Raw genomic sequence first — 26,464 nt, 5'->3', positions numbered from 1 at the left:
AAAAATACTCAGTCCTTCTGGTGTGTGCACATGTGCTTGGGGGGAAGCAATGCAAATTGCCCAGGATCTGATTAATTGCTCTTTGTACACTTCTAAACTTGGCTGCTATGTTCAGGGAGTCCCATCTAACTCCTGCCTCACACTCCACTGAAACACTAGGATGGAGAGCCAGCATTTCCAAAACAAAAAGAAAACTGCAGCTTTTACAAGAAGATGACATTTCCAGCAAGGTAAATGAAGCAGAGATTGTCAAACCCTCAGCCTCCAAATTGCAAGGTTTCAATAAAATGGGTTTCAGAGCTGCTGGGATTCAGCAAAGAAGAGCTGAGGGATAGATGCTTGTCCTGGCTGGGGCCAGGAGAAAAGGTGATTTTCTGTCCTGTACTTTTGCTTTCAGCTAAGCCTCTTGCAAGTAGCTGGATGGGCTGAAATTAACAGCAAGTTTTCCTCACAGGGACCACACAGCAGGAATGTCCTATGGGGAGAACGAGATGGAGGAGATGCTGCCCTCCATCAAGAATTTAAATTAAAGAACCACAGAAATAAAGGCAGTGCAGCAAAAGAGGGCTCTGTCCCCCACTCCTGGAGCAGGACAACGGTCCTGAGGTCCCATCAGGAAAACAAGGCTCCTCTCTTCCCAGCCTGGCTCAGCCTCCACCCTTCCTTCCTTCCTTTCTTCCTTCTCCCAGCACTCCTCAAGCACCTCTGATGCTTTCCCTGCTCCTGGGGTCCCCCCCCCCCTTCTTCTCCTCCTCCAGTGCCTGCCTGTCCCACCAGCAGCAGCCCTGTGCCTGCTCCAGCATCCCAACCAGCCCTGGCACTGGAGCCTTCTCTGCTCTGCAGGGCAGAACGGGGATGGGTGCTGCTCAGCTGAGCCTGGGAATCACCTGGAGCTGGAGCACCCATGGGAGAGGCAGGGAAGGTGCAGAGGGGCTTCACTTATTTGGGGATATTTACTGCTTTTACCAGGTTCCCTGAGGAAACAGCAAAACCAGCACTATACCCAGGCTGAGACAAGTGTCTGGAGCAAGACACAAGGTTTTCAGAGGTTGACACATTGCTGCCCACTGACTCCAGAGCAAGTTTGGGTTTTTTTTTTTTTGGCATTGCATTAAAAACAACTTCCCCTTTTGTGACCCCCAAACCTGGGCAAGCTGTACAGGTGCAAGTCACTGCCAGGTTAGCAGGAGAGCTGTTTCTCAGGAAACTGGAGCCTTCTGGAAACTTCCATCTGCAGGCATGCAAATATCCTGCATTTCCTCCTCAAACACTCCACACACCCCTGGCTTTTTTTTTTTTTCTTTTTTTTGTCCTTGTGCAAGGGGTTGAGGTGATGTGGGTACAAACCAACCCAGGAGGGAGCTGAGCAACCTGTCCAGCCCCAGCCTTTCACTCAAGGGGGTCAGGGAAAGGGTTGGAAAATGAGATCTAATACATCCCTCTGAAGAAAGGCTGGCAGCTATTTCATTGTGTGCCTCAGTGTGAGAACCACGGGCACAAGGCTCTCAGAACGTCTTGGGTTTGGGTTGGGTTTTTTTCTTTTTTTTTCCCCCCTGTTCTTCACCACAATTACCCCGTGCCAGGGGGAGGGACTTTTTCCACGCATGAGAAATAATCCTGGGGGGGCTTTGGGGGCTGCACACCTCAAAGACAGGGTCCTGAAACTGCTGACAAAAATCCTGTTCTGCCAGATGAGCTGAAGGAGATGAAGTTATTTGCTCAGGGGACTTGCCTAAAGCCACAGAGCAGAGGAACACACCTGGCCCAGCCAGCAGAGCTCACCTGGACAGAGCTCCACACACCCAGGGCTCTCTTCTGCTGCTGCAAAAATTCCCTCTGAGTGAGTTTTTGGTCACTTTTGATGGGCACCCTCTGCAGAGCATCTCAGGGGGTGCCACAGGAATCTCTTTCATGGGAGGTTTCAACCCCTGAGGGTGAAATAGCCAAGGCAGGGAGGAAGGGCACAAGAGCCCATAGAGTCTTAGGGTTCCCCACTAAATGTCTCTCCCTTGCTTTCCAAGCTGGTGCTTGGCTTTCCCCAGAGCAGGGAAGTGCCCTCTGCTCTCAAGTCACTTCCCACCAGCCCCAAGTCTCAGGAAGGTGACAAGAAAGGTGGGATGCAGCTGTGTGCCCAAGGGACACAACAACTCTCCAGGCTGCTTTGGGTGGGGGGTTTTCTCCTGGCTGAGGAAACTGAAGCATCCATCAGCAACGGAGCTGATGCTGACTAAGAGGTTTTTTCCTCTGCCTGTTACATCCTCTGCAGCTCAAAGAGGGAATTTCCTGCCCTGGCTGCAAAGTGAAGAACCCATCCCAGACTCTCAGTGCATGGGAAGGAGCCCTGGCACAAAGCCTGGGAGCCACAGGGATGGAGCACACGCCAAGGAACCACAGCATCCTCAGCAGGCAGCTGGTAAAGTGGCCTCATCCCGGAGCCAGGTTGTCCCTCTGCTTGGGACAGGTCCATTTCCCCTCCTGCCTGGTTCCTCCCCAGCCCTGTGCTCAGCCCCTCACTGCAGGAGCAACTGGGCTCAGTGTGGTTCTGGACAGAGGGGGGGGGTCCTGTACACCTTTCCCATGTCAAGGGTGTTCCCAAGTTTTAGACAAGAGCACATTAATAACCAGGTTCCCACTCTCTACACTTCTTTCATGTTTAGACACCAAACCCACTTCAGTTTCTTGCTCCTGGGCTGGGTTGGATGCTCTCCACCCTTTGGAAGGTTCCACTGCAGGTAAGAACACCACCCCAACTGGTGAGATGTCCTTCCAGGTAGGGGCATTTACACTGCAGGAAAAGCCCTAAAATAGCTTCTCCCTGACCCCGTGCTAAGCTGTTCAGGTGTGAAATACTTCAATGCAGAGTTGAAAAAACCCATCAGACAGTCATGGCACTGAAACTTTTCAAGTGTAGACAAAAATAACCACGTGCAACACCCAGCAGCTCTGTGGGCCTCCAAACACTGTCACATACTGTGTCAACCCAGAGCATTTCCAACATTAATTATCAGTTCCACACACCCATTACAGCCCTCATTGCAGCCATTTTCCTTCCCTGTTCTGCTCCAGCCCAGGGCAGGAGCACTTGGATTTTTGCACATTCCAGAGGATGTTTCATTCTGGTTCAAAAAGCTTGCTGTCACTGGAGGGTTTTATTTATTCTATTTTGGTAAGACAGTCATTTCTGCTGGCCCCAAGCATTTGTTGAATGCAAGAGGGTGAGGTGAGCTTAGAAACAGGCAGCTTGGGGCTCTGAGGAACCCAGTCTGCTGACAGCAACCAACATTTTGCTCACTGCAAAGCAGAGACATTCCAGAGCACCCCGAGCAGCTTCCCATCCCTCCCCAAACCAGTTATTTACAGGAGAAACCTCTGGGCAGGGGAGGGTTGTGCTCAGCAGCGTTCAGAGCAGCAGAACAGCCTGTGCAACGGCACAGGGACAGCTGGAGGGGGGAAAGGAGTGTTTTGTCCCCAAAATTCCCCTGCTTGTTACCCTTGTCGCTGACCTGATGCTCAGGCAGCCCCCAGGCCCCCTCCCCACTGCAGGGGGAGGGCAGAGGGGACAGGACGATCCCAGGAAGGAGGAAGGATGCCTTCTGCTGGGTGAGCTGAGGCTGTGAGCAATGGAAGTAATAACTAAATATAAGAGCAACGTGGTGGGGGGTGGGAAAAAAAAAAGAGAGAGGAGCAGAGCAAGGGGGCAGCTGGATGGGGGCAGCTCCTCCCTTTCCTGGCTTCTTTCCCCGTGGCTTTTGGAGCACCCTGTGGTCTCCTGGGGGCCAGTGGTCACCTGAAGTCCGCAGTGAATCCGGTTTAACCGGGTGGAGCAGCACATTTTTAGTTCTGAGAGCAGGAGTCTGGGTGGCAGAGCAGTGCTCGCTCAGCCAGCAGACACCCGGTAATAGGTTACGGGGCTCCTGCAGGGAGCTGGTGTTGCTTCCACCTCTCCCAGCAGGAATTCCCTGCACCTTTCCCAAGGCAACACCATGCCCGGGGCACGGCAGAGCTCTCTGCACCTGCCCCGGGGTTTGGGGTTCACTCTAGTGGGGTGACACCACAAACCTGCCCACGGGACCTTCTCTTTGGGGCACTTCTTCCTCACCCCTCTCACCCATAGCCTGCAGCCCCAGCTGCTGCAACCAGGGCAGTGTTTGGCACGATGAACACATAAACATGCACTCTAAAGAGTAGAAAGGGGGAAAAAAACCCCAAACAAACCTGAAAATAATAATAATAAAGAAAAAACAACCAACCGAACCTCCTCCCCACCCAAAACATTCCAACCTTCCCTGTCCTGCCACTTGAGAGGGGGGTTGTTTATCAACATTGTGCAAGTGCTGAAATATTTTTGTCTTTTTCTTCTCTCCCGTCCCCCCACCCCCCTTTTTTTTTTTTTTTTTTTTCCTCTTTCCCACCCCCCGCCCCCTCCCTCCCTCTCTTCTCCTCCTCCTCCTCCAGGGGGTTGCAAAGGTAGCTCAAACCCCTCCAGCCCGCTCTGCTTATCAGCCACAGGAGATGCATTCCTCTGGGCTGCTCCCTTTATAAGTCCCTGCACCCCCGCCATGCCCTAACCCGGCTCCCGCTGGACACCGGGGGGGTCTGGGGGGCGGGGGGACTGGCAGCAACCCCAGCCACGATGTCACCCCCATCCTCATCCTCCTCATCCCGCCCCTGAGCCGAGGGCGGCGGCTGCCGGGATGTTCAGCTGGCACCGCAGCTTCACGCTGCCAGCGCCCCGAGGTGAGTGCTCCAACCCACCCCAGAATCCTGCTTTGACGGGCACCCCTCCCCAAACCTCCCTCCGCCCGCCACCCTCTTCCTTCCCCTCGCTACTTTAGGGCCGGTCCGACCCAACCCGACCCGCCCCGCTCCCGGGTCTCGCCGGACCGGCTGCCCGCAGCCTCCCGAACCCGCACCCCGGCCCCATGCTGCGCTCCCTGCTCGCCGGCTGCCTCTGCCCCCCGGCAGGTAAGGCTGCGGGGAGACCCCCGGCCCCTGCCCCGACCCCACCGGGAGGGGGGAAAGATGGAATTTGGGGAACTAAAGATGCCTTTTCCTCTGGAATCGGGTTTATTTTCCCCTTTCTTAGCGCTTTGGGGAAGAGCGCGGCGGGGGCTGGCGGAGAGTGCGGGGTGGGGGCAATGGGGGGGTCAGGGTGCCCCCCCCAGCATCGCTCGGGTGCTGCCCTAACGTGGGGTGCTCGGGGGTTCCCTGGCACTGGGCATCCCGGCGCTTTTGGGGTTTGGACGGCCCCATCCAGCAGGGATCAGCCCAGTTTGGAGGGGTTTTGTGGGGACTGGCCCGACTTGGAGTTGGGTTTTTTGTTTGGTTGGTTTGGGGGTTTTTTTCTCTTTTTTTTTTTTCCTTCTTTTTTTTCTTGTTCTCTGGGACTGACCCGAGCTGGAGGGGTTTTGTTTGCAGGGCAGACAGCTGCGATCCTGCAGCAGATCACTTGTAACTTTCCTGTCTGTTGCCAAAATAAGCGCTGGTGGAGCTCGGGCTGTCTTTTTTTCTCTTTCCCTCCAAGCACAAAGGCTCTGGGGCCGTTTCATTCCTTAGCGCTGCGGGATGAGCACCCCTGGGTTACAAACCAGAGCTGGCACCAACACCTCCTTCCCAAAACCTGGGCTGGTGTGTCCGTGGGTACAGAGGGGGCTTGGCAGAGCCCAGGGCACAGCAGGGCAGTGGAGATGTTACAAACCACCCTGCTGGGGGGGCTACACCTCCCGGGGTCCTCACTGCCCATCTCAGGGCTGGATTCATCCTCTCCCTCATCCCTGGGGTGCAGCAGGACTCTTGGAGGGGGAGGTGGAAGCTTTGTTGGAGGAACAAGCTGAGAATCTCTCTGGTTCCTCAGTGGAGGAATTATTATTCTCCAAATAAGACACAAGGTGCTGGAAAGAAGCACCAAAGATCATTTGTGTCCTGGTCTGGACCCCATCTCAGCTCAGAAAGAGCCAAGAACTTGCTGTTTCTTGCAAGCTTTGTGCCAGGGACTCTAAAGTTGCATCTCCAAATGCATTTTAAGGTACAGAATATAAACCAAACAATTTTTTTTTTCATTTTTTGGAGTGGCAGCTCAAGTAGAGGGCTGTAGGCTACCACCACTTCTCCCCCTCCTTGGGGGGGCTGTTAGACCAGAGGCATCAGGGTAGCAGGAGCCCTTGTATCAGCAGCTCCAGATCCCTTCATCCCCACCGTGACCTCCTCCTCCTCCTTGTCACCTCCCCAAGACCCAGGGGTGGCCCTGCCAAGAGGCTCAAACCCCCAGATTGTCCCCTCTCTCGCTGCAGCCATGAAATATTTCAGATGTAGCCCAGGGCATGGTCACCCCTGCCCACTGCCACCTCCTCTGGGCAGAAAGAGCTCTCCGAGGGCTCTGCCCAGGGACAGCAATGACTCCGTGGGAAGAATGGGTTAACTGTGACCTTTCTGGTGCAATTCCAGAGCTCTTTAGGCTGCAGGTTACGTGCTGGGGTCCTAATGCCTTCAGTCTTGGAGGCTATTGAACAGTTGTTTATCCAAGCTTATTATAGGCAATAAAACCTGAATTACTACATACCTGTCATCCCTGGGGGGCAAGTTCCATCCTTGCAGAGGGCCTCCTGTCTCCCAGTCCCTTTCTGGCTGAATACTCCTTTGCCATGGGAGGCAGCCTGTGAATCAGACATGCAAGAAAAGGTTGTGCCCTTTATTTTTATTTTTTACATCAGCCAGATCACATCTTGCCTGCTCATAAAGTTAGGGTTAACTTTATTTTTATTTTTAAAAAGGTTTTGAACCTTTCTCCTTGAGGGAGCACATGGGGATTCCCAAGGAGGAGGATCTGCAGGTCTGTAGGGAGGGCTGGCAAAACCCCACAGATAATCCCCACGGGTGACTGTGGGGGCTGAGCAGCAGCTCCATTGCAGGGCAGGGAGGACCAGCTCAGGTGTTGGTCTGAGACCTGGTGCCTGGTAACCTCCTGGTGACCCAGGTGGGCTGTGGGGACTTTCTGCCAGAGGTCACTAATCCATCAGACCTGCTCTTGGCTCCCAAGGACTCCACAGGTCACTTGGGATGAAGAAAAGCAAGCTGTAAAAATGTCAAGTGGCCTCTCTGCTTGGAAACCCCATTTCCTCTTTGGTTCTCCCAGCTAGATCCATCAGTAAACAACCTGCCTCCCTTTTCTGCCTGAAAAAAAAAAAAAAAAAAAAAAAAAAAAAAAAAAAAAAAAAAAGAGAGAGCTATAATTGTATCTCCTCTACTTCTGGAGCACGTGTATGAGAGCAGAGGCCTTGAACCCTGCTCTCAGCATCTCTTTTGTGTGGATGGATCCCTACCAGTCACAATTTTGGGAGCTCTGTAACGTTTCTGGACACATAATATTGCCAAACCATCCTCAGGGGAACTTAACAACGAGACTGGAGAGTACCTTGGAGGCAAAGTGTCCAAGAACTTTGTGCTTTCTGTTCAAGGACTGCCCCAGGCCTCAGCTTGGTCTTACTTATTTCTTGGAATTCAGCATTTCAGGCAAACACCACTGTGGATCTCCCCTGCCATGAAACCCATGTGCATTTCAGTTCCCTGGGTGGGTAAACTGAAATTTGGAAAGAGAGAAATAGATTTCCCTCCCAGAGTCAATTGGTAGGGGGTGCTGGGTTGGTTTGTTTTGGTTTTTGGTTGTGGGGTTTGGTTGTTTTGTTTTTGGGTTTTTTTGTTGTCTTTTTTTTTTGGTTTGGTTTTTTTTTTTTTGGTGGGGGTGGTGGGGCTTTTTTGGTTTGTTTAGGGTTTTTTTTTTTTTTTTTTGGCAGCATAAGAATAATCCACAAGGTCCTGCCTACACACCAAGTCCTGAGTGCTGGGAAGGAGGTGCCAGAACAGCCCCCTCACCCCATACAGGGGAAGAGTCAGCAGCAAAAAATGCCTATTGTTTCCAAAAGGAAGTGACCCCTTTTCTCTGAAATGCTGGGAAACTGCGAGCTCATCACGGGGGAGGAAAAAAAAAAAAAAAAAAAAAAAAAGATTAAAAATGAAAGAAAGAAATCCCTGCTTAGCAGTGAAAGGGAAATGCCACCTGAGCTGGGCTGCCAGGGGTGTGGGAGCAGCCCCAGTGACAGGGCCACAGGCAGGGAAAGGGTGGTTGGGTTTGTTTCTTTTTTATAAAGGAAGGAAGGAAGGAAACTGAGGGAATGCAGGGACCAAATGTCAGGCTCAGCTTTGCTTTTCCAGGGGCTGAATAACTCCAGCCCAGGGACCTCTCTTGCCTCACCATTCTTCCCCAGCACAGGATTTAATCCTCGGGGTGCAGAGGAGTTGCAGGGCAGGCTCTGACTCTCCTGGGATGCTAAAAAAACCTTTTCTGGAGCTTTTCCATCTGCACTTTGCCCCGGGCTAAGCAGAGGGGTAGGAATGGGGGGGTTTGACTTTGGTCTTGTTTGAGCTAAATCCCTGCTACCCCAGGATCCCAGTCATTGGTGGCACCCATGAGAAATATCCTAGAAAGCAGCCTGGAAGCCAAGTAAAATTCTAGAGGCTTAGAGCTAAGACTCATCAATTCCTTCCCCCCCTGCTCATTATCTCCAGCCATTCATTACCTGGCTCACAGTCCCTGTTCCCCATCAGCACAGGTTTGGGAACCCAGCAACTTGCCCAGGGTGGCACAAACCCAAACCCCACCAGGTGCAGACTTGCACCAAACCCCAGGGCACCCCCTTTATCTGCAGGGGGATTCCAGAACCACAGAACCCTGACCAGCAGCAGCTTTCTTTGGGTGCCTTGCCCCCACCCCACCCCAGAAAGGATGGGGAGAACCAAGCCAGGGGGAAAAGGAAACAAAAAACAAACAACAAGGGAAAAAAAGAAAAAAAGAAAGAAACAAACAAAAAAAGCCAAAACCAAACCAACAAAAAAACCCCCAAAAAAACAAAACAAAACAAAAAAAAAACCAAAAAAACCAAAACAACCCACCCAAAACCCAACAAGTTGGCTGCTTTCCCAGGAGCAGCAGTGTCAAGGCTGGCTGCCCTCCAGCACAAGTAAATCCCTCTTACCAAGCTTGGGCTCCCTCAAGCTCTTCACACCTCCTTCCTGAAGCCTCTGAGCAGCACCCTGACCCTCCCCACCCCAACAAAACCCCCTCTGCCTCCTTTGTTGTGCAGGGAGGTGGCTGAAGCATTTATAGGCTGAGCCCTCATCCAGCATTAATTAACTGACACAAGCAGGACCCTGGTAATGAGCTCATTTGTAGCAGCTGAGGGTCTGGCTCACTGGGCTTTGATGGTTCTTGTTTGATGTTTTTAAATTTATTTTTCCTTTTCCTTTTCCTTTTCCTTTTCCTTTTCCTTTTCCTTTTCCTTTTCCTTTTCCTTTTCCTTTTCCTTTTCCTTTTCCTTTTCCTTTTCCTTTTCCTTTTTTTTTCCTTCTCTTCTCTTCTCTTCTCTTCTCTTCTCTTCTCTTCTCTTCTCTTCTCTTCTCTTCTCTTCTCTTCTCTTCTCTTCTCTTCCTCTTCTCTTCCTCTTCTCTTCCTCTTCTCTTCCTCTTCTCTTCCTCTTCTCTTCCTCTTCTCTTCCTCTTCTCTTCCTCTTCTCTTCCTCTTCTCTTCCTCTTCTCTTCCTCTTCTCTTCCTCTTCTCTTCCTCTTCTCTTCCTCTTCTCTTCCTCTTCTCTCTCCTCTCTCTTCTTTTCTTGTTTTTCGTTTGGGCTTTTTTGTTTTTTGGTTTTGTGGTTTTTTTGTGGATTTTTTTTTTGTTGGTTGGTCGATGGTTTTTGTTTTTTTTTCCCTTGGTACCTGCACAGCTGAGCTCTGATTGCAGCACTCTGGTGTCTGTTGGCAAGGTGATGCTGATTTTGGGGTCTGGCTGAGGTTCCAGGGGCTGGTGAGGAGGCAGGGAGGGAAGGAGCAGAACCTCCCAGCAGTGAGGTGCAGCAAGAAAAACTTGAGTTTCAGGCCCTGCCTTCATTGTGGGTGATCCCTCTGCTGATGACCTCCCGGGCCATGGGAAAGGCTGATGGGATGAGGGGGGACAAGGTCACAAACCCATCCCAGGCAGCTCCTCTCAGCTTGTGGAGGGGGTGGTGAAGTTTTGGTTCATCAGGAGGGAGGAGAACCCAGGAATGCCCAAACATTGAGGTGGTGAGCAGGACCTGCCCGTGCTGAGCTCGGGGAGCAGAGAAACAAAAAGTGGTGGTGAAACCAGAGAATGGTTTGGGTTGGACCTTAAAGAGGGGGTTCCAACCCCCTGCGTGGGCAGGGACAGCTTCCAGGTGGTGACTGTGGGATGGGGAGAGCACAGGACTGGTGCTGGCCAGAGCAAAAACCTTCTCTGGACTTGGTGGGACCAAAGGGACCTTAAACTCTGAGATTTCACCTCCTTTTTTTTTTTTCTCTTTTTTTTTTTCCCCCCCCTTTTTTTCCTTTTTTTTTTTCTTCTCCTTCTTTTCTTTTCCTTTCCTTTCCTTTCCTTTCCTTTCCTTTCCTTTCCTTTCCTTTCCTTTCCTTTCCTTTCCTTTCCTTTCCTTTCCTTTCCTTTCCTTTCCTTTTTCCTTTCCTTTCCTTTCCTTTCCTTTCTTTTCCTTTCTCTTCTTTTCTCTTCTTTTCTCTTCTTTTCTCTTCTTTTCTCTTCTTTTCTCTTCTTTTCTTTTTTTCCCTTTTCTTTTTTTGTCTTCCTTTTTTCTTTTCTTTTTTTTCCCTTTTTTTCCTTTTTCTTCTTTCTTCTCCTTTTTTCTTTTCTTTTCTTTTTTTCTCTTTTTTTCCCTTTTCTTTTTTGTTTTTCTTTTTTCTTTTTTCCTTTTTCCCCTTTTCTTTTTTCTTTTCCTTTTTTTCCCCTTTTTTCCCTCTTCTTTTTTCTTTTTCTTTTCTTCTCCTTTTTTTTCCTTTCTTCCCTTTTCTTTTTTCTTTTCCTTTTTTTCTTTTCTTTTTTCTTTTTCTTTTCTTCTCCTTTTTTCCCCCTTTTTTCCCCTTTTCTTTTCTTTTTTCTTTTTCCTTTCTTCTCCTTTTTTTTCCCCTTTTTTTTTTTTCTTTTTTTTTCCCCCCTAGCCCAGCCAAACTCTGTGGTACAGGCTGCAGCTTCTGTAGGCATAAGAGATAGAAGGATGGAACCACCCAACGATCTGGGTTGGGAAGGACCTCTGAGACCAGGAATCAAACATCTGCCACCTCCTTCTGTGAGGAGCAAGAAGACCTCATTTTAATATTCTGCTTCCTGATCTCAGACAAAGAAATTCTTGTGCAGGCCAGGGGTGGAACCGGTTAAGCCAGAAAAAGAAAAAAAAAAAAAAAGAAAAAAGGGGGAAGATTGAGAGACAGGGAGAGAATCTCCAGTGCAAGGGAAGTGTGGTGTGTAGGGGGAGCAAGGGGCTGCCCCTGGCTGGGTTGGGGTGATGCCCCCAGCTCCTCCCCAGGGGCATCTCTGTGGGAAAAGTCACCCACTGAGCTGGGGCTCATTGCTGGTGGCCCCAAAGGGGGCTCTGTGAGGTGCAGGGATGCCTGTGAATCCTGCCAAGGCTGCTCTGGATGTGAGAAGTGTGTCACACAGAGAATGGAATAGAGATAATAAAATAAAGAGGCTAAAATGAAATAAAGGATAAAATAAATATAATGGGCATAATAAAAGAAGTATTATCAGTATAACAACATAATATTTTGAATATGATGTAGTAAATATGACATCATACAGTAAAATCAATATATAATTTAATACAATCTAATATAGTACAATACAATATAATACATGATAATGTATTTTAATAAATAATATAAAGATAATATAGCATGATAATAAATAATAATAAACATGATAATAAATAATATAAAGATACTATAACATACTATAACATAATATTACAACATAATGTAACATAACAATATAACATAACATTATATAACATAACAAATAAAGGGGTAACCAGCACTCTGTGCCCGAGGGCCACACAAAGCCCTTCAGGATGGGTTTATTTGTCCCTGCCTGCAAATCCAAATGTGTGAAATACAAAATCTCTGTTTGCCTACAGGCACTCAGGGGCAGGTTCCAGCAGCATCCCAAGGGATCCCCATGCTCGAGCAGAAGGAATTTAAATAAAGCAGGAAAAGCTCCATTTCCAGCTGGGTGAGGACGGGTCTCCCTTGGCTGTGGGGCTTTTGGGTCAGGCTGATGAGGGGTTCCTGGTCCCAGATGGATCTGGGGCTGCACTGTGGGTTTTTAGGATTCAGACCACCCATAAGGAAGGAAACCCTGGGGCAGATCTTCAGCTCCTCTTGTCCATCCCTGCAGCCAGAGCCTGTCCTACCACATCCCCCTGGGAAATAATTGGGGTGTTCTTCCTTCCCCATGTGCACAAAAGCTCAGGACCAAAGCTGCCCCCAGCTCCTGCCCACTGAAGGAAATGATTTCATAGCTGAAACCATACAGGCAGGGAAATAAAAAGATCTCAGGTGCCTCATTTGCTTTTCCTATCAGTACCTGGGTTTGGTCACCCGTGTGTGTGGCAGGGAAAACACAGAGAGGAAAAAAAACCTATGAAGGGATTGCAAATTGCTTATTGCAACCCCAAATCCAATAAAGACAGATTTCCATTTATACTCTTCTTTTTTTTCTGCTGCTGGTTGAGGATCCATTTCAGCAGAGGAAACCCTTCAGCCTGGAAGCAGTGTCAGTGGGGCTGGGGGAAGGGGAGAGGTGGTCCCTAAAACTCTGCCTGGCCCTGCGTGCTGGTTCCTCTCTGCCTGCCAAAGCAGGGCTCTGCCTTTCTGACCCCCCTGAAGGACTCTGGGGAGCTTTGTGGGGCTCCAGAAAACCCAAGCAGGGCTGTCCCCCCCTGCCACCTCCCTACAGACAGGTTCCCACGTCACTTCCTCATGGGATGTGGGGGGGTTGCAGCCTTTTTGTGACTTTCTGCCTTCTCCTTGAAGCAGGGAAGAAGAGCCCACCAGCTGAGGACAAGGTTGTGCTGACCCACATGAAGATCCTGAGCAATGAAGGCATCCAGAACCCGGGGCTGATGCTGGAGGCTGCAGGTGACACAGCCAGCACAGAGAGGTCCCCTCTGCCCACTGCCCCCTCCCCACCAGCCCTCCCCGCAGCCCCCGAGCCAGCGGATGCTCCGGCAGAGCCCAGCTCGGGCTCCCTGCCCGGCTCTGCGGATGGGCTGGGGAGCACAGACTGTGTAGCCAGGCTGCCTGACCTCAGCACCTTCGAGTCCAAGTGCAGGCTCCACAGGTTTTCCAAATTTGAGTCCGAGGACTCCGGGGTGGAGCTGCCGAGCGGGGCCAATTCCCCCTCCACGCCGACGGCTTCGGAGAAGAGCTTTGTGCTCCACAGCAGAGACTCCTTCTGTGACTCCGGGGTGCTCAGCACCTCTTCCTCCCCAGAAATCGACCACCTGGTGATGAGAACATGTGAGGAACATGCCAGAGCGCTCGGCCCCCGGGAGCCAGAGGGTGCAAAGGGAGCTGAGGAGGAGGCAGATGCCGGGCAGGGTCCGACAGCTTCCCTGGGAGGCTTCAGGGTCCCTCAGGAGGAAAGCCCTGATGGACGTTTTGACCAAAGTGAAAGGGAATCTTTGGATAAGGAACCTACCCCGGAGATGGACCTTCCCAGGGAAAGAATTCTTCCCACCCCTGCTCCCCTAGAAGAGCCCAAGATGTTAGCTGACAGTTTCCCAGAGAACTTGGGCAGCACACCAGACCTCCAGACCCAGGGACAGCAGCTGAAGAGATGTCCCACGAGTGCCAGTCTGGATGAATACATGGATGAGTGCTGCAGGCTGAGTGAGGTAAGGAACACCTACACTGGATCCTAGGGCTAAGCCTGCCCAAATACCCCGGTCAGGGTGCAGGTCCCATCACCTCTGGTGGTTGGGTTTGATGGTCTTGAAGGTCTTTTCCAAGCGGGACGATTCCATCATCTGTCAGGAAATCTCCTCTGTAAGCAGCAAAGCTTGGCAGTGATCTTCAAGAGCTCTGTTTTGTAGCAGTGAGGTAATTCCACGGCTCGTGGAGATGTGATGTTTCAAAGAGCCCTGGGTGAGAGGATGGATTTGATTCTGCTCTTCAGCTGGGGATGCTGAAGTTGGGTCCTGCCCCTTCTCAGGCAGGAAGGGGTGAGGTGTCCCAGCTCCCTGTGGCAGCACACAACCCAACCTCCTCCCTCCCAGAGCTGTCTCGCACCCAGGGGAAGACAGATGCTGGCACGGTGCCTAAAGCAACCTGGTCTTTTGGCAGGGAGTTAAATAATAAAAAAGAAAAGCCCATAGCAGGGGAGTTTGACTATGAGGAGGCTTTGTCAGGAGTTCCCTCCACGCTCCGCTGCACTCCCGAGGGTTTGCAGCCCAGCTTGCTCTGCCTGCCCCTGAAGCCAATTTCAATCCTTTGGGAAACAGAGCCTCAGTTTCCCCCAGCAGAGCGTTTAAATAAACAAGGGAATAAATTAGAAAGGAGCTGGAGAGGAAACGAAGCTCTTGGTGGCTTATCTCCCCTCCTTTTTAATATCCTCACCGGCTGAGAGTGCTCCAGCTCCCTGCCCCAGAGCACTCGGGCTCTGTTTGTTTTTCTGAGCTGGATAAATACAGCTGTGACCTGGATGCTGAGGAAGTTTGCCCCTCTCCACAGCTATCTGAAGCCACAGCAGAGGCAGGACAGGGCTCAGAAACCCTCTCCAGATGGTCCTCTGGCCCCAGAGCTGATGGGTGCCCCCAGCCCAGAGCGAGGAGTCAGTCCCTGGAGGAGAGAGAGGTCCTCCTGGGTGCTGGGGCTGCTTCCAGGAGAGCAGGAAGGAAAAACTCTGGAAAGGGAATAAAAAAAAAAAAAAAAAAAAAAAAAGACTGGAAATGACCAAATGTTTCAAGCATTTGGGTTCACTGGGTGAATGGTGTGGCTGGAAATCCGTGGCCACTCTTTCCAGTCCGGCACTTCTTAAACAAAGGTTTCTGATCTTTTGTTTGGGGCTGCTGCTGTTCCCTTGGGGAAGAAGGGGAGGAAGTGGAAGCTGTCAAACAGCAAAGTGAAAGAACTTTGAAGCCAGAATGAAAGCATTTCCTTCTGGAGCCAAAGGAAAGGTTGTGGGGTCAGTCTGAAGACACAGCTTTTGGTGCTTCTGCTTTGCCAACCTCCAGGACGTTTACATTCCAGGGCAGCCCCTCACCCGGAAAGAGGCAGCATTGGCATCATTAAATAAATAAAAATTAAAGAAACCCCCAGGCATTGCTGACACAGTGCCAGTGATCCTGGGCCCAAGCATAATAATAATCATAACCATAAAAATCCTTCTCTGGAGGGAGCAGGAGAGCTCGGGGCCATCCATCCATCCTGCTCGGTCCACGGGCTCGTGCGTGCCACTTGGAGGAAGCCAGAAGCCATCAGAGAATGTCAGCCCCTCCTGGACAGCAAGGGTGGAGGCCTCAGAAGTGCACAGCTCGATCCCTGGCTTTCCTGTTATTCACAAACCTTTTTTTGGGGCTGTCAGCTGCCAGTGACGAATGCTTCCCGCTCAGCCCAGAGCCTCACCCAGGGGGTTTGCTCCTGGCTGCTGCTGATGGGAGGTGGGGAAGGGACCTGGCTGCCCCACTGGGGGCTCGAGGGGACTGTGGGGCATGGTGGGAGTCAGAACTACCCCCGAGAGAAAGGGAAGAGCATCTCAAGAAGCGTGGAGACCCGAGGTGCTGCAGGACCCGTCACTGAGCTCCCATCTGAATGGAGAAGAGCAGCTCCTGCCAGCTGGTCCTGCCTGCCAGGGACAGCTTTCCATGGAGCCTGGCTAAGGAAAAGCCCCCAGCTCCATCAGGGGTGGCTTCAGAGGAAAAACCTGATTTTACAGCAGTCAGAACATGGGGTGATTGCCAAATGAGCATCCCCAAAACCCATCCCCCAAATGCAGCCCCATGGGGAGCACTCCCAGGGGCAAAGCCCACTCAGGCTTTGCTGTTCCTGCCCCTCTTCCCATCCCAGACTCACTTTTTTTATGGCTGAGCAACCTCGGTCCTGCCCCCACTTTCTGCAGGCTCTGCCCCAGAGGACAGAAAGCCAGGGATGCAAAGTCCTGGAGCCATCACAAGTTTTCCTGATTTCACGTGACCTCTGTCCCAGCCTCAGACACAAAAGCATCTGGAGGCAATAATAATAATCATAATAATAATAATACCTGTTTATAAATAACACCATGCCATCATTTGTTTAAAAAAGAAGTAAATCCAAGTGCTGCTTGTTTGTTGAACACCCCATGAGCTTTCTGACATAATGAAAAGGCAGGAAGAGTCCCCCAGGCTGGCATTTCCCCAGAACTGGGGATTGTTGTGGGAAAGGAGACAGAGCAAGCTTCCTGCTTTTGTAGAAAGGGACTTATTTGGTGAAGAAAGATAAACCCAGAGGGCTGCTTTTGGCAAGAGGGGGGTGGTTTGACCAACTGGTACCAGTGGGCCAAGGGGGAAGCTGCTGGGAAGGATGGTTCTGATGGTGGTTCTGCCGGTTCTGGTGGTGGTCCATTGCTGCCTTGTCCTTGCAGGTGAACAGAGGGAGCAGCCAAGCCCTGGGCTCTGGGCTGGGGTACCTGGAACACATTTGCCAGCTGATAGAGAAGATTGGGCAGCTGCAGGAGCACAACCTCCGCCTCCAAAAGAAAGTCTGCAGCTTGCAGAAAGAGCTGAGGATGAGCCAGATCAAAGAGGTAAGCAGACACCAGAAGGGTTTCCCACTAAACGATGTACTCCAGGCCCAGGATGGAAAGTTCCAAGGCTGAGTGAGGGAAGGTGCTCATTTACCTGAGCCCACCTGGGCTGAGAGATTTGCTCTTGAGGGAGCCCAAGCCCAGCCCAGTGTGCTCAGCTTCCCTCAGGGTGGGCTTGGGCTCCTCTGCTTGTGCAGGTTGGGTTCTCAGATGTAGAAAGCATCCCTCACCTCAAGTGATGGCCACCTCACAGGCAGGGGCTTCTGCTGCTCCCTGGTTGGAAACTTCCCAGGAACCCATCAGACAGATGTCAGTCAGTGCCACCAAAACATTTCCAAGGACCTCCTTCACAGCTGTGGTTTGGATTAAAAGCTCTTTCCTTCTGTTTTTAAACTGTCAGAAAAACAGCAGAATGTCCCCCAAACCAGACACAACAGGACAGAACAGCAGTGATGCCACTGCCCAGCACCCTGCTCTTCCCCTGCCCTGCTTCTGAGCTGCCACACCAAGAATCTCTGAGGTGACACAGCTCAGTGTTCCCATTATATTTTTTTAAGAATTATTATTTCTCAACCAGAGTGAGCTGAGGAATTCAATCAAAATTTGCAAATCATTTCAGCCTCCAAACATGTTTTAGCCCCTTCATGTTTTGTTCAGCTCCACCACACCTCTGCCTCTCATTGCTTTTCCTTTGGCCATCACACCAGGCATCCAGCTGGTTGGGGTTTTTTTGGTTTTTGCTGGTGTTTTTTTTTTTCCTTCCCTCCCTCTTTCTCTATTTTATCACTCCCCAGAGGAGCAGAAGGGCTTTGTCACACTCAGCTATTTCTCCCCAGCCCTGCTGTGGAAACCCTTTCATTCTCCCAGCAGGGTCACTGCATCCCTGGTGCTGCTCTCCCACCTGCAGCGGGTGCTTCATCCTCCCCCTCCTCCTCCTCCTCGGAGCCCCAGCCAAGCTGTGGGTCAGGTTGTTCCCTGTCATTTCTCTGTCCCCATCTCTCCCAGGCAGAGGAATTCAGCCTCCTACGTCCAAGCCTGGGAACTGTTCAGACATTTCCTGAAGCTTTCCAGCTCTGAGTCACTGCCTCCAAGTAACTCATCCAAGCTGCAAAGCCAGGGTCAAATCCTCATCTTGGTGGGGGTGTCCCCTCCTCCCCAGCTCCTGCTGGAATGAAAGGCACCATGCTTCCAATTTAAGTGTTTGGAGCTTTGATGTGGGTTGTGGGTTTTTTTTTTTTCTGGTGTTTTCCAAGCTCTCTCAGCAGTTCCTTCTCAGCTACAGTTGCCTCACACTGTTCAGGGCCCCCCCAAGATGAGATGTTCAGCTCTTGCAGTGCTTAAATTATTGTCCTGGTGGGGCTCAGTTTGAGAGTATGGGCTGGGATCTCTGAGCCTGAGAGCCCACGATGCTTTCTTCTTGTCTGGTGCAGGAGTATTTTCTGCAGCATTGCTCCTGTGGAGCTGCCAGCATCTTCCTCAGCTCCTACCAAGATGTGAAGATGTTTTTTTCTGGGAGGAGCAGACCTCACAGCCTCTTGGTTCAGACTGGGAACTCTTCTGATCTCTCCATCATCCCAGAAATTGGAGGCAACACTGAAAAGCTGAGCAGCTGCAATGGTGAGTCCACAGGAACCCCCTGACCTCCTCTCTTGGTGGCCACCACTTTGTGTCATCCTCTGGCCAGCAGCTTCCCCTTCCCTGGGGAAGGGAGCAGCAAGGTGGTACTGGAACCACACCTTGGGGGGAAAGGTTTCTTTTAAAATGCTTTTCCTACAGCCAGGGTTTCAGCACTTGCTTCTTCCCCTGTGGGGAGGGGAACTTTTTGCTCTGCAGCTGTGGCTACAGCTCTGGGGACAAATGGATCATAAACCAGGTGCCTCCTTTGGGAAGCTTTGCACACCTGACTGGGTCCATTCATGGAGCTCTTCCTTCTGGATTCAGAATCCTCCCTGAGCCAAAGGAGGGGTTGATTAAGATGGAAAACCTCCTGCCCAGTGTTACCCTCTCAGGCAGGCACAGGACACATTCCTGGAGGATGACTTGGAAGCTGCTGGGAAGTCTCCCATGGCTGGAGACTTTCTTGGCACATTTGCCTTCTTCCCACTGGAGTGTGGCATGGAAGCACACGAGGTTTCATCTCACCTGGAGCTGCAGCTTTGCTGGCAGCAGTGCCCAGGACACAGCTGAGAAAAGTGAGCAAGTCCTTGGCCTTTCCTTGCAGGAAGGGAGAGATGCTGGGATTCAGGGAGCAGCCAGCTGGTGGTGGGGCTCAGGAAGCAGCCAAACAATAAGAACAACAAGGAGAATGAGTTCAGAGAAGCTGGTGGCATGGCTGAGGGACAGGCTTTGCCAAAGGACCCTGCAGACAGAAAGGTGAGTGACCAGCCTGGAGCCAGCATCCCAGGGGGAGCAGGAGGAGGAGGAGGAGGGAGAAGTCCCAGCCCTAAGTGCATCTCATGGTCTCCATGAGAAGATGAAGTTTTCCAGTGGTCCCATGGCTGCTAAATGCTACTCAAGGGAATTGGCAGCCTGAATGGAAAAGAGGGGAAGGAGGAAGGGAGGGATGATCACACTCAGGAGGAGGGACAGAATCATAAAAGATTTCCCCAGGGCTCTGGGTGAGCTCCAGGGCAGAGCTGGGAGGAGAGCACATATCACGTACTGACTGTATTCCCAGTGCTGTAAGGTGCTCTCACTGCCTCCTTGTTTATAATTTAATCTCTTTTTGTTTTCAGGGTCTGGACACCAGCAGGAACAGCTGGGTAGGTACTGTCACCTGTACCTGCCACGGGCAGGGCCTCTGGGGGCTTTCTGTGACATGGGCAGTGCTTACATCCCACACAAACCAGGCTGTTAGAGGCTTGGACCTGATCATCTCTGAGGTCCCTTCCAAGCTGACATTCTGTGATATTTTTCCGGGGCAGCACCACAAATAAGGCACTAAATGCTGAGGCTCCCAACCCCCTTCCCTCAGCACCCATCAGTCCTGAGGAGTAAAGAGAAAAGTTTGGTGTTCCCATGGGCAAACGGCCTCACCTGGGGCACTGCACCCAGCAGCCTCTCAGCACCCCCAGGGGCTGAGCTGAAGCCTGAGCAGAGCCCCAGGAATGACCCAGGAGCCTCCCAAGGTGGCCACCACCCCTGGAGCTCTGCTGGTGGCACCTGGGGACAGGGCAGAACAATGTCCCCAGGGGACAATGGGTTGGAAACTTCGTAGTAACAGGAGTTGTTCCTCCCCAGTACACCAGTCCTGGGCCATGAGCTTTTTCTGTTGTTCTTTTCCCAAGGTTTCCCAGCCATTGCTTAGAACAATCTAGAAAAAAATTCAAAACATGGATTTTTTAACATTTGGACTTCATGGCTCCTTTTCAGTTGATGAGTTCAGATGAGCTCAGCCCCGGGAGAGCAAACATGAGGGGGGGGCCCTTGGGACTCCCTGACCTCTTGATTATCTCCATTAGCATTTCAAATGGAGCCCTGGCAGAGCTGACAGGCAGACAAAGGCTTCAGCCCCTCTGATTTATGGTGCAGGGAAGGCAGCACCTTGGGAAAGGCTGAGACCAAGGCACCTGGCCTGATGGGGAGGAGAAGGGAGCCAGGCTGCTGCTTTTGGGGTTGTTTTGGTGGTCCTGCCCTCTCCCCCCTCCTCCTTGGTGCATGGGGGTAGGGAGGAAACCAAACTGGGATTTTTTTCCTTTCAGCTCAGCATAAGAATGAGGTTAAAGGTGTCCTCTCCTTCTCAAACCTGAGCTCAGAAAGAACAGCAGGGCCCCAGGCAGGGAGCTGTAACCCAATAAAATACAAAAAGGATTATTCATGATGGTTGGGTCCCACCAGTCATCACTGGGAGGTGTTAAAACTTCAGTATCAACCCCCTGCTTTTTGTCAGGACTCAACTCCTCTCAAAACCAAGCAGCTCCCCTCTTCCCATCACCCTGGACTGCCCCAAAAATATCACCTATTGCCTGTCCTGCCCTTCAAGCCATGGGTAGGTTTTAATTCTGGTTTTTTTTTTTTGTTTGCTCCTCAGGGTGAGAGCCATGCTTGGGGGAGGATGAAAGATCTGATGAGAAAGACAAGGCTGAGAAACCAGAACAAGCTGGGGCTGTCCTCTGCTGCTCTGAAGAGGTCTTGCCCCCAGCTGTACAGGTGAGAGGGATGGGGGATATTTTCCCCCTGGTGCTGGGATGAGGTTTTGGCTGTTCAGAGACCCCTCCTTACCTTCTCTCCATCAGATGGAGTGGTCCCACCAGCCCAGCATTTGCTTCCCAAGAGCCCAGGTGCTCCCAGATCCACACTGGATCCCGTAACCCGTGTGAGAACGATGGAAACGTCAGAGGGACCCCAAAAGAAAGTGCCCACCCCCCAGAAAGGGGCTGAGCATGCCCACCAGTCCTCCCAGCTGAGCTTGGGTGGTTGGGTACATAAGGAGGCAGCAGGAAGAGGTTGGGGCTGTTCCTCACCACAGCTGGGTATGACATGGAGCTGGGGGGGTTTCAGCTGAGGTCTCAGTCACCTTGAGCAGCAAAGTTCAAGGGTGCTTCAGCCTGTTCTCATTTTTTCCACGGGATGATGCTGGGGAAGCAGCAGTTGGTTAAGCACTCAGGAATGTCCCATTGTTCTTAGACAGCCTGGACCTACCTGACAAAATCCATGGGGGAACTGGGAATCTTGTAATTACAGCTGGGGAGGGAAAAAAAAAAAAAAGAAAAAGAAAAAAATAATAATTAAAAAAAAGAATCCCCACAAAACCCCTCTGTAGCTCACAGAGTGATTTTTCCAGCTGGGAAAAGCTGGTTTGGGGCCCAAGCACACGTAAGAGGCAAACTTCCTCCTATTGTTTGGGAAGCCCAGAGAAACACAAAGCAGAAAGAGATCAAACAGTTCCATCTGAAATAGATGGGTGAACCAGCTGGGGAAGGGATACAGACTCTTGGGAACCTTCCCCCTAAACCTGAATAGAACCAGGACTTGCTTTGGGCTTCAGCAAAGTCCCCTCCCTCTCACCACCCACTGCTTTTTTTTTTTTTTTATTTTCTGCAGTGGGTGAATTGCTTTGCTCTTTCACTCCATTTTTGCTCCCATAAATCCACCTGCCCTCTGCTCACACCTCTTCTCCCTCTTCCCCTGCTTCCAAGCTTTTATTCCCCAGCCATACCCAGCTGGGTCAGAGCCTGGGGACTGAGAGGCAGCTCAGGAGGAGGCAGAGATCTGTTCCTTGGGACACCCCATCCCTCTGGAGCCCAGGGAAGGTACCAAGGGACACCCCTGCACTCAGGGCTGAGAGGCAGCCAAAGAATTAAGGAAAGGCATCGAGGCAGAAGATGGACTTTTCCATTGTGAAAAACTTAGGAGGTCAACAAAACAACAACAAAAAAATCATACATCATGAGATTAATAAGAAAACAAGTAGTAGCTGGAAAAAAAACCAAAAAAAACCAAAAAAAAAACCCAACCCAAACAACAACCAACAAAAAAAACAACAACAAACCAACCAAAAACGTCTGCACCACATCAGTCAGGGCTCTGAGTCAAAGTTTTTTCCAAATCCAAGAGAACTACTGCCTATTAATTGCCTGTAAACAGCTTTGAAATATCACATTAAGAAACCCATCACTTCTAAGAAGGGTTCCAAAAGGTTTCTGTCTCAAGCCCCAGAGGCCCGAGCTAGCCCAGCCCTTCCAAGGATGCAGGGCATTTATTTGGGATATATATTTATTTTTTTTTTTTTTTTTTTTTTTTTAATTTTTTTTATTGGGTGCATCTTGGCACGTTGGTGCCAAGAGCCCAGCCCTGCCTGCTGATTGCTCTCCACTTTAATGGCTTTTCCCCTCTTTTTTAAGGCCAGACATTGTGTCTCCAGAGGTGAGGAAAACCGAGAGGAACTCCATGATCGTTCTGGGGCAAAACACAAAGAATGAGAACCTTTGGCCTTTCTGATGACCCCACTCAAAACGAACAAGGTAAAAAATCAGCAAAGCAGCACCTGTTTCTTTGCAAGGGGGGGGGTTTCTTTTTGCCTTTGCTCAGAAGTGGGACAGTGCTGTTCATCCAGACATGCTCCAGCACTCAGGAACATGTCAGGTTTTTGAAGTTCAAATTACAGGGATTTTTGCCAGCTGATGACTGGCCCGTGTGTTTTAACAGTCCCCCACTTTAAAAAAAAAAATAACAAAACACCATAATTGAAAGGTACCTGTAATCACAGAGGCTTAATCATGCAGCCTTTCTATAAGGGACAGAGCAACAAATTAATTTATTTGCATTCAAAAGACTCCCAAAATAATAAGCCAAGCAGATGTCTTGAGAAAGAAAGAGTCTCCTCTTAACTTAATAAGGGAACCAGGCTCAGCCTCATCTTCCACCTTCCCAAACCAGCCCAGAGATTAAATGCAAAAAAAAAAAACCCACAAATCCTTTTCCAGCCTCTCAGGGTGACTTCACGTTTGTGTTGCAGGAAGGAGAAGAAGGGACACCAGGGGACACCAACCCAGGATGGTTAAATGCAAAAAAAAAAAAAAAAAAAAAAAAGCCTTTTCCAGCCTCTCAGGGTGACTGCACCTTTGTGTTCCAAGAAGGAGAAGAGGGGACACCAGGGGACACCAACCCAGGGGACACCAACCCAGGAACCCCGGGGCTGCTTTCTGCCAACTCCATCCTGCGCCTGGCACCGGAGAGGCTCTGCCCGGGGCACTGGGAAAGAGGGAAAGAGGGAAAAAGGGAAGGGGGAGGTTGGGAAGGGTCTGTGGATAGGTGATGCCTGCTCAGCTGTGGATGGCTTCACTCCTGAAGGTGAGGGGTACTTACCAAGGCCCAGCCACAGAGGAGTTTTGCTGCAGGAGCACCGCGGCGATGGAACTGAACACATGAGACTTTGGAGAAAGGCTTGGGAATTCTTCCTCCTCTCTGAGTCAGGAACAGAACACTGGAGCTTTTAACTTATCGTTGCTTTCTGAGGACTTTCTGCAGCTGCAATAAGCTTTGGGGGTCACAGCAGCATCTGGAAGAGTGCCTGGTGCTTGTCCCCAGCCCAGCTCCTGCCTGCCCAGCAGCATCTGGCCAGCTGTGCCCTTTCCCTGGACTCCAGCAGGAAAACCAGGACTCTAAACCCAAGGCTTCACACCAGCCATTCCCGAGGCCATCCCTAGCTTCCCATCCTCCTGGCCTGGTTCTTCTCCAGGGGTCCCACACCTCCAGTGCTGCCCTGAGCATCACTCAGGGTCCCTGCAGGATCAGCCTCTCCAGGGGATGGAGGCTGCACCCAAGGCACCACCTCAGCTCTTCTGCTGCCTTTTTTTTTTTTTTTTGGGGGGGGGGGGAGGGGAGGGAAAACAGCTCTCCAGTTCCTAATTTTAACTCATTTTGACTCCAGTTTCCCAAGTTTAACTTTTAACTGGTTGTGCAGGGGGTGGCCTGAGGCTGTAGGTGGAGTGGTGGTGCTGGGGAAGGCAAGAGGGAGAGCAGAGCTGCAAGGAAGGGTTAGGACAAGACCTTGGGCTGCTGCTATTTTGGGGCCACATTAACAGCTTTTGGGGGCTGCCCCATGGCCACTGGTGCCAGGCACAGCTTGTGAGGGTGCCCTGGCTGCAGCAGCCTCTGCCCACCAGCTCTTACTGGTACTAGCACAAGAATCCCTGCATGTAAAGATGCAAATAAACCAACTTTGCCCCCCTCTAAAGGATTGTTCTACCCCCTAAATTACAGTGTAAACAAGTCAAAAAATCGTGGTGTAAAAATCCCTCCCCCTCTCAGCCCCAACTTGCCTGAGAACCAAGAAGTGAGAAGCTGGCAGGAGGGGGCTGACTGCAGCAGGAATGGATCAGACCCAGCAGGAATGGATCCTTCCCCCTTCCTCAGACAGCTCAGCCCTTGGAGCCCTCAGAACCAGGACAGGATCTCTTCCAAGATCCAAAGCAGCCCAGCCACACTCTCCCAGGGCAGCTGGAGTTTTCAGGGATGAGTGAAGGAAGCAGCCAAGCTCTGGTTCTTTGTGAACTCAGAAGGGTTTCACTTAGCATCTCAAAAAAAAAAAAAAAAACAAAACAAAACACAAAAAACCAAACAAAAAACCAAACCCAAAACACCCAATCCCAAACCAAAATTCCCAATTAAAAAAAAACAATAATAAAAAAAAAATAACAATGTTCTGTGCTGACTCAAAGTTAGCACCCTCCTCAGGTGCTGTGTATGATGTCCCAGCTGTAGCTGCTGCAGTGGGACTTGGTTATTCACTGTGCATCTTGCTAGCTCCCTCCACAGCTAGAAAGATTTTTATCTTGATTATTCTGTGAATAGTCTGTGCATCTCCATAAATGCAGGGGGCTAAAATCCTGCCTCACCTGACACCCTTAGCCCTCCAGCTTTACAGAGGCTGCAATGAATGTGAAATCAGTGCACACTGAACCCGAGGTGTTTCGAGACGTAGCACCATGAACCCTTAGTCCTCACCCCTCCATTCACATTAGAGGTTTGTCTGTGGTATATTTTTTTTTTATAAACTAAAAGGAACTAGCACTCTTTTTTATTCCAGCATTATATGAAACATATCCATGTATTTTTCAGAAATATATTTATAACATGTAACATACTGTATAGTTCTCCACTCCAGGATGCATTGTAATGCAAGTGTAAGAAATTGAATTAAAAAAACCCATCAAAATTATGATTGTTGTTTGAAGATATTTTTGTTGTTTTGAAGATATTTTTTGTTGTTTTAAGATACTTTAAGACCTGGGTTGTAGTGTAACACCTGCCACACACTTCAAGTGAGCACAGCTGGGCAAGAAAAAGGAACTGTAACCTCCAAGGTTTGGAAGAACTTGTTCAGCTCTGACAAATAACCAAGTTTGTAGAGTCTGGTGCTGTTCTCAGAGAGACAGAGGGTGAGGAAAGCCTTTGGAAAGGTGAGAGGCAGCTCAGTGTTTTTTCTTCCCCAAAAAATCAGGGTTTAGGAGCAGCACCACACAAGAGCATCATCTGAGAGGTGTTGGTGCCCATGCCAAGGCTTCAGGGAGCAGCTTGGGTTAAGACCCTGTTCCTCCCCAGGGGCAGCTCAGCTCCCTGAGCACATCTTTGTCTGCCTCAGGGAGGGCTCCAGCAGCTGCCAGGGAGGTGTTTATAGCAGCCCTGCCAAGAAGGTGAGGTCTGCATTAGCCCTCTAATTGCCCTGTTAATCAACATTAGAGCCAGGCTGCTGAAGACTTTAATAAGGCCCATGAGGAGTCTGCACTCTGCTTTCCCAGAGCTCCACCTGTCCCAGGGCCATTTAGTTGGCAGAGACACAGCTGAAAGGAGGATGAGGAGGAGGATGAGGAGGAGGATGAGGAGGAGGATGAGGAGGAGGATGAGGATGCTGGACCCACCTCCAGCCCAGCATCTCCTTCCCCCTCTGTGCCACTTGGAGCAGCCCTTTTCTTCTCCTCCTGATTAGGTTTTTCAAGCAGGCAAGACTAAGAGCACTGCTTGCCTCACAAGTAGCAGGGGAAGAAAAGAAAAAAATATATAATACCATCCCCAAAATTATCTTTTGGAGTAAGAAAGGAACTGAAAAGCAGTTCCCACCACATTCCCATCACACACAGTGCTGGCAGAAGCCAATAGAGCAATAGGTGCTACCTCAAACCAGGTACTGCCCAGTTCTTTGTTTCCAGCAGAGGTTTGTTGGATTTTTTTTGCCCAGGAGCTCAGGAAGGAGGGGATGATCCTGCTCAGCTGCTCTCCCTGACCACACTGAGCTGCTCCTCAGAAGAGGAGGTTTTATTTCTCACCTGAGCCAAGCACACCCATGGCACTGTTTCACCAACAGTGGTGTCAAATTAACTTTAACCCCAG

General features: G+C 50.6%; 1 protein-coding gene across 6 annotated transcripts; it reads left to right on the top strand.

Moving 5' to 3' along the window:
• Positions 1 to 4,459: 4,459 nt before the first annotated feature.
• LOC139797996 (uncharacterized) lies at positions 4,460 to 25,296 on the top strand. Of its 6 annotated transcripts, none has more exons than XM_071748099.1 (11): positions 4,460 to 4,737; positions 4,836 to 4,965; positions 12,889 to 13,748; positions 16,472 to 16,633; positions 18,064 to 18,250; positions 18,855 to 19,006; positions 19,369 to 19,395; positions 20,664 to 20,782; positions 22,477 to 22,596; positions 23,091 to 23,129; positions 23,262 to 25,296. In XM_071748099.1, exons 2-9 carry the CDS (start codon positions 4,923 to 4,925, stop codon positions 22,571 to 22,573), a joined length of 1,647 nt encoding a protein of 548 aa, XP_071604200.1. In that variant the 5' UTR covers positions 4,460 to 4,737; positions 4,836 to 4,922; the 3' UTR covers positions 22,574 to 22,596; positions 23,091 to 23,129; positions 23,262 to 25,296. The 6 variants fall into 6 exon arrangements, with proteins under 6 accessions (XP_071604200.1, XP_071604196.1, XP_071604199.1 ...); XM_071748095.1 differs by having other exon boundaries at positions 12,886 to 13,748; XM_071748098.1 differs by lacking the exon at positions 4,836 to 4,965.
• The last annotated feature ends 1,168 nt before the right edge of the window (positions 25,297 to 26,464 follow it).

Source organism: Heliangelus exortis, chromosome 7, assembly GCF_036169615.1.
Source record: "Heliangelus exortis chromosome 7, bHelExo1.hap1, whole genome shotgun sequence".
In the NCBI taxonomy this organism is placed as follows: domain Eukaryota; kingdom Metazoa; phylum Chordata; class Aves; order Apodiformes; family Trochilidae; genus Heliangelus; species Heliangelus exortis.
This window is presented reverse-complemented; position numbering and strand designations above follow the sequence as displayed.

Excerpts from the sequence above, each read along its gene's own strand:
- LOC139797996 (XM_071748096.1), top strand. The coding sequence starts at position 4,695 with ATGTTCAGCTGGCACCGCAGCTTCACGCTGCCAGCGCCCCGAG. Across the intron at positions 4,738-12,885 it reads CACGCTGCCAGCGCCCCGAG|CAGGGAAGAAGAGCCCACCA; the intron begins GTGAGTGCTCCA and ends TTCTCCTTGAAG. Across the intron at positions 16,634-18,063 it reads GGATGAGCCAGATCAAAGAG|GAGTATTTTCTGCAGCATTG; the intron begins GTAAGCAGACAC and ends TGTCTGGTGCAG.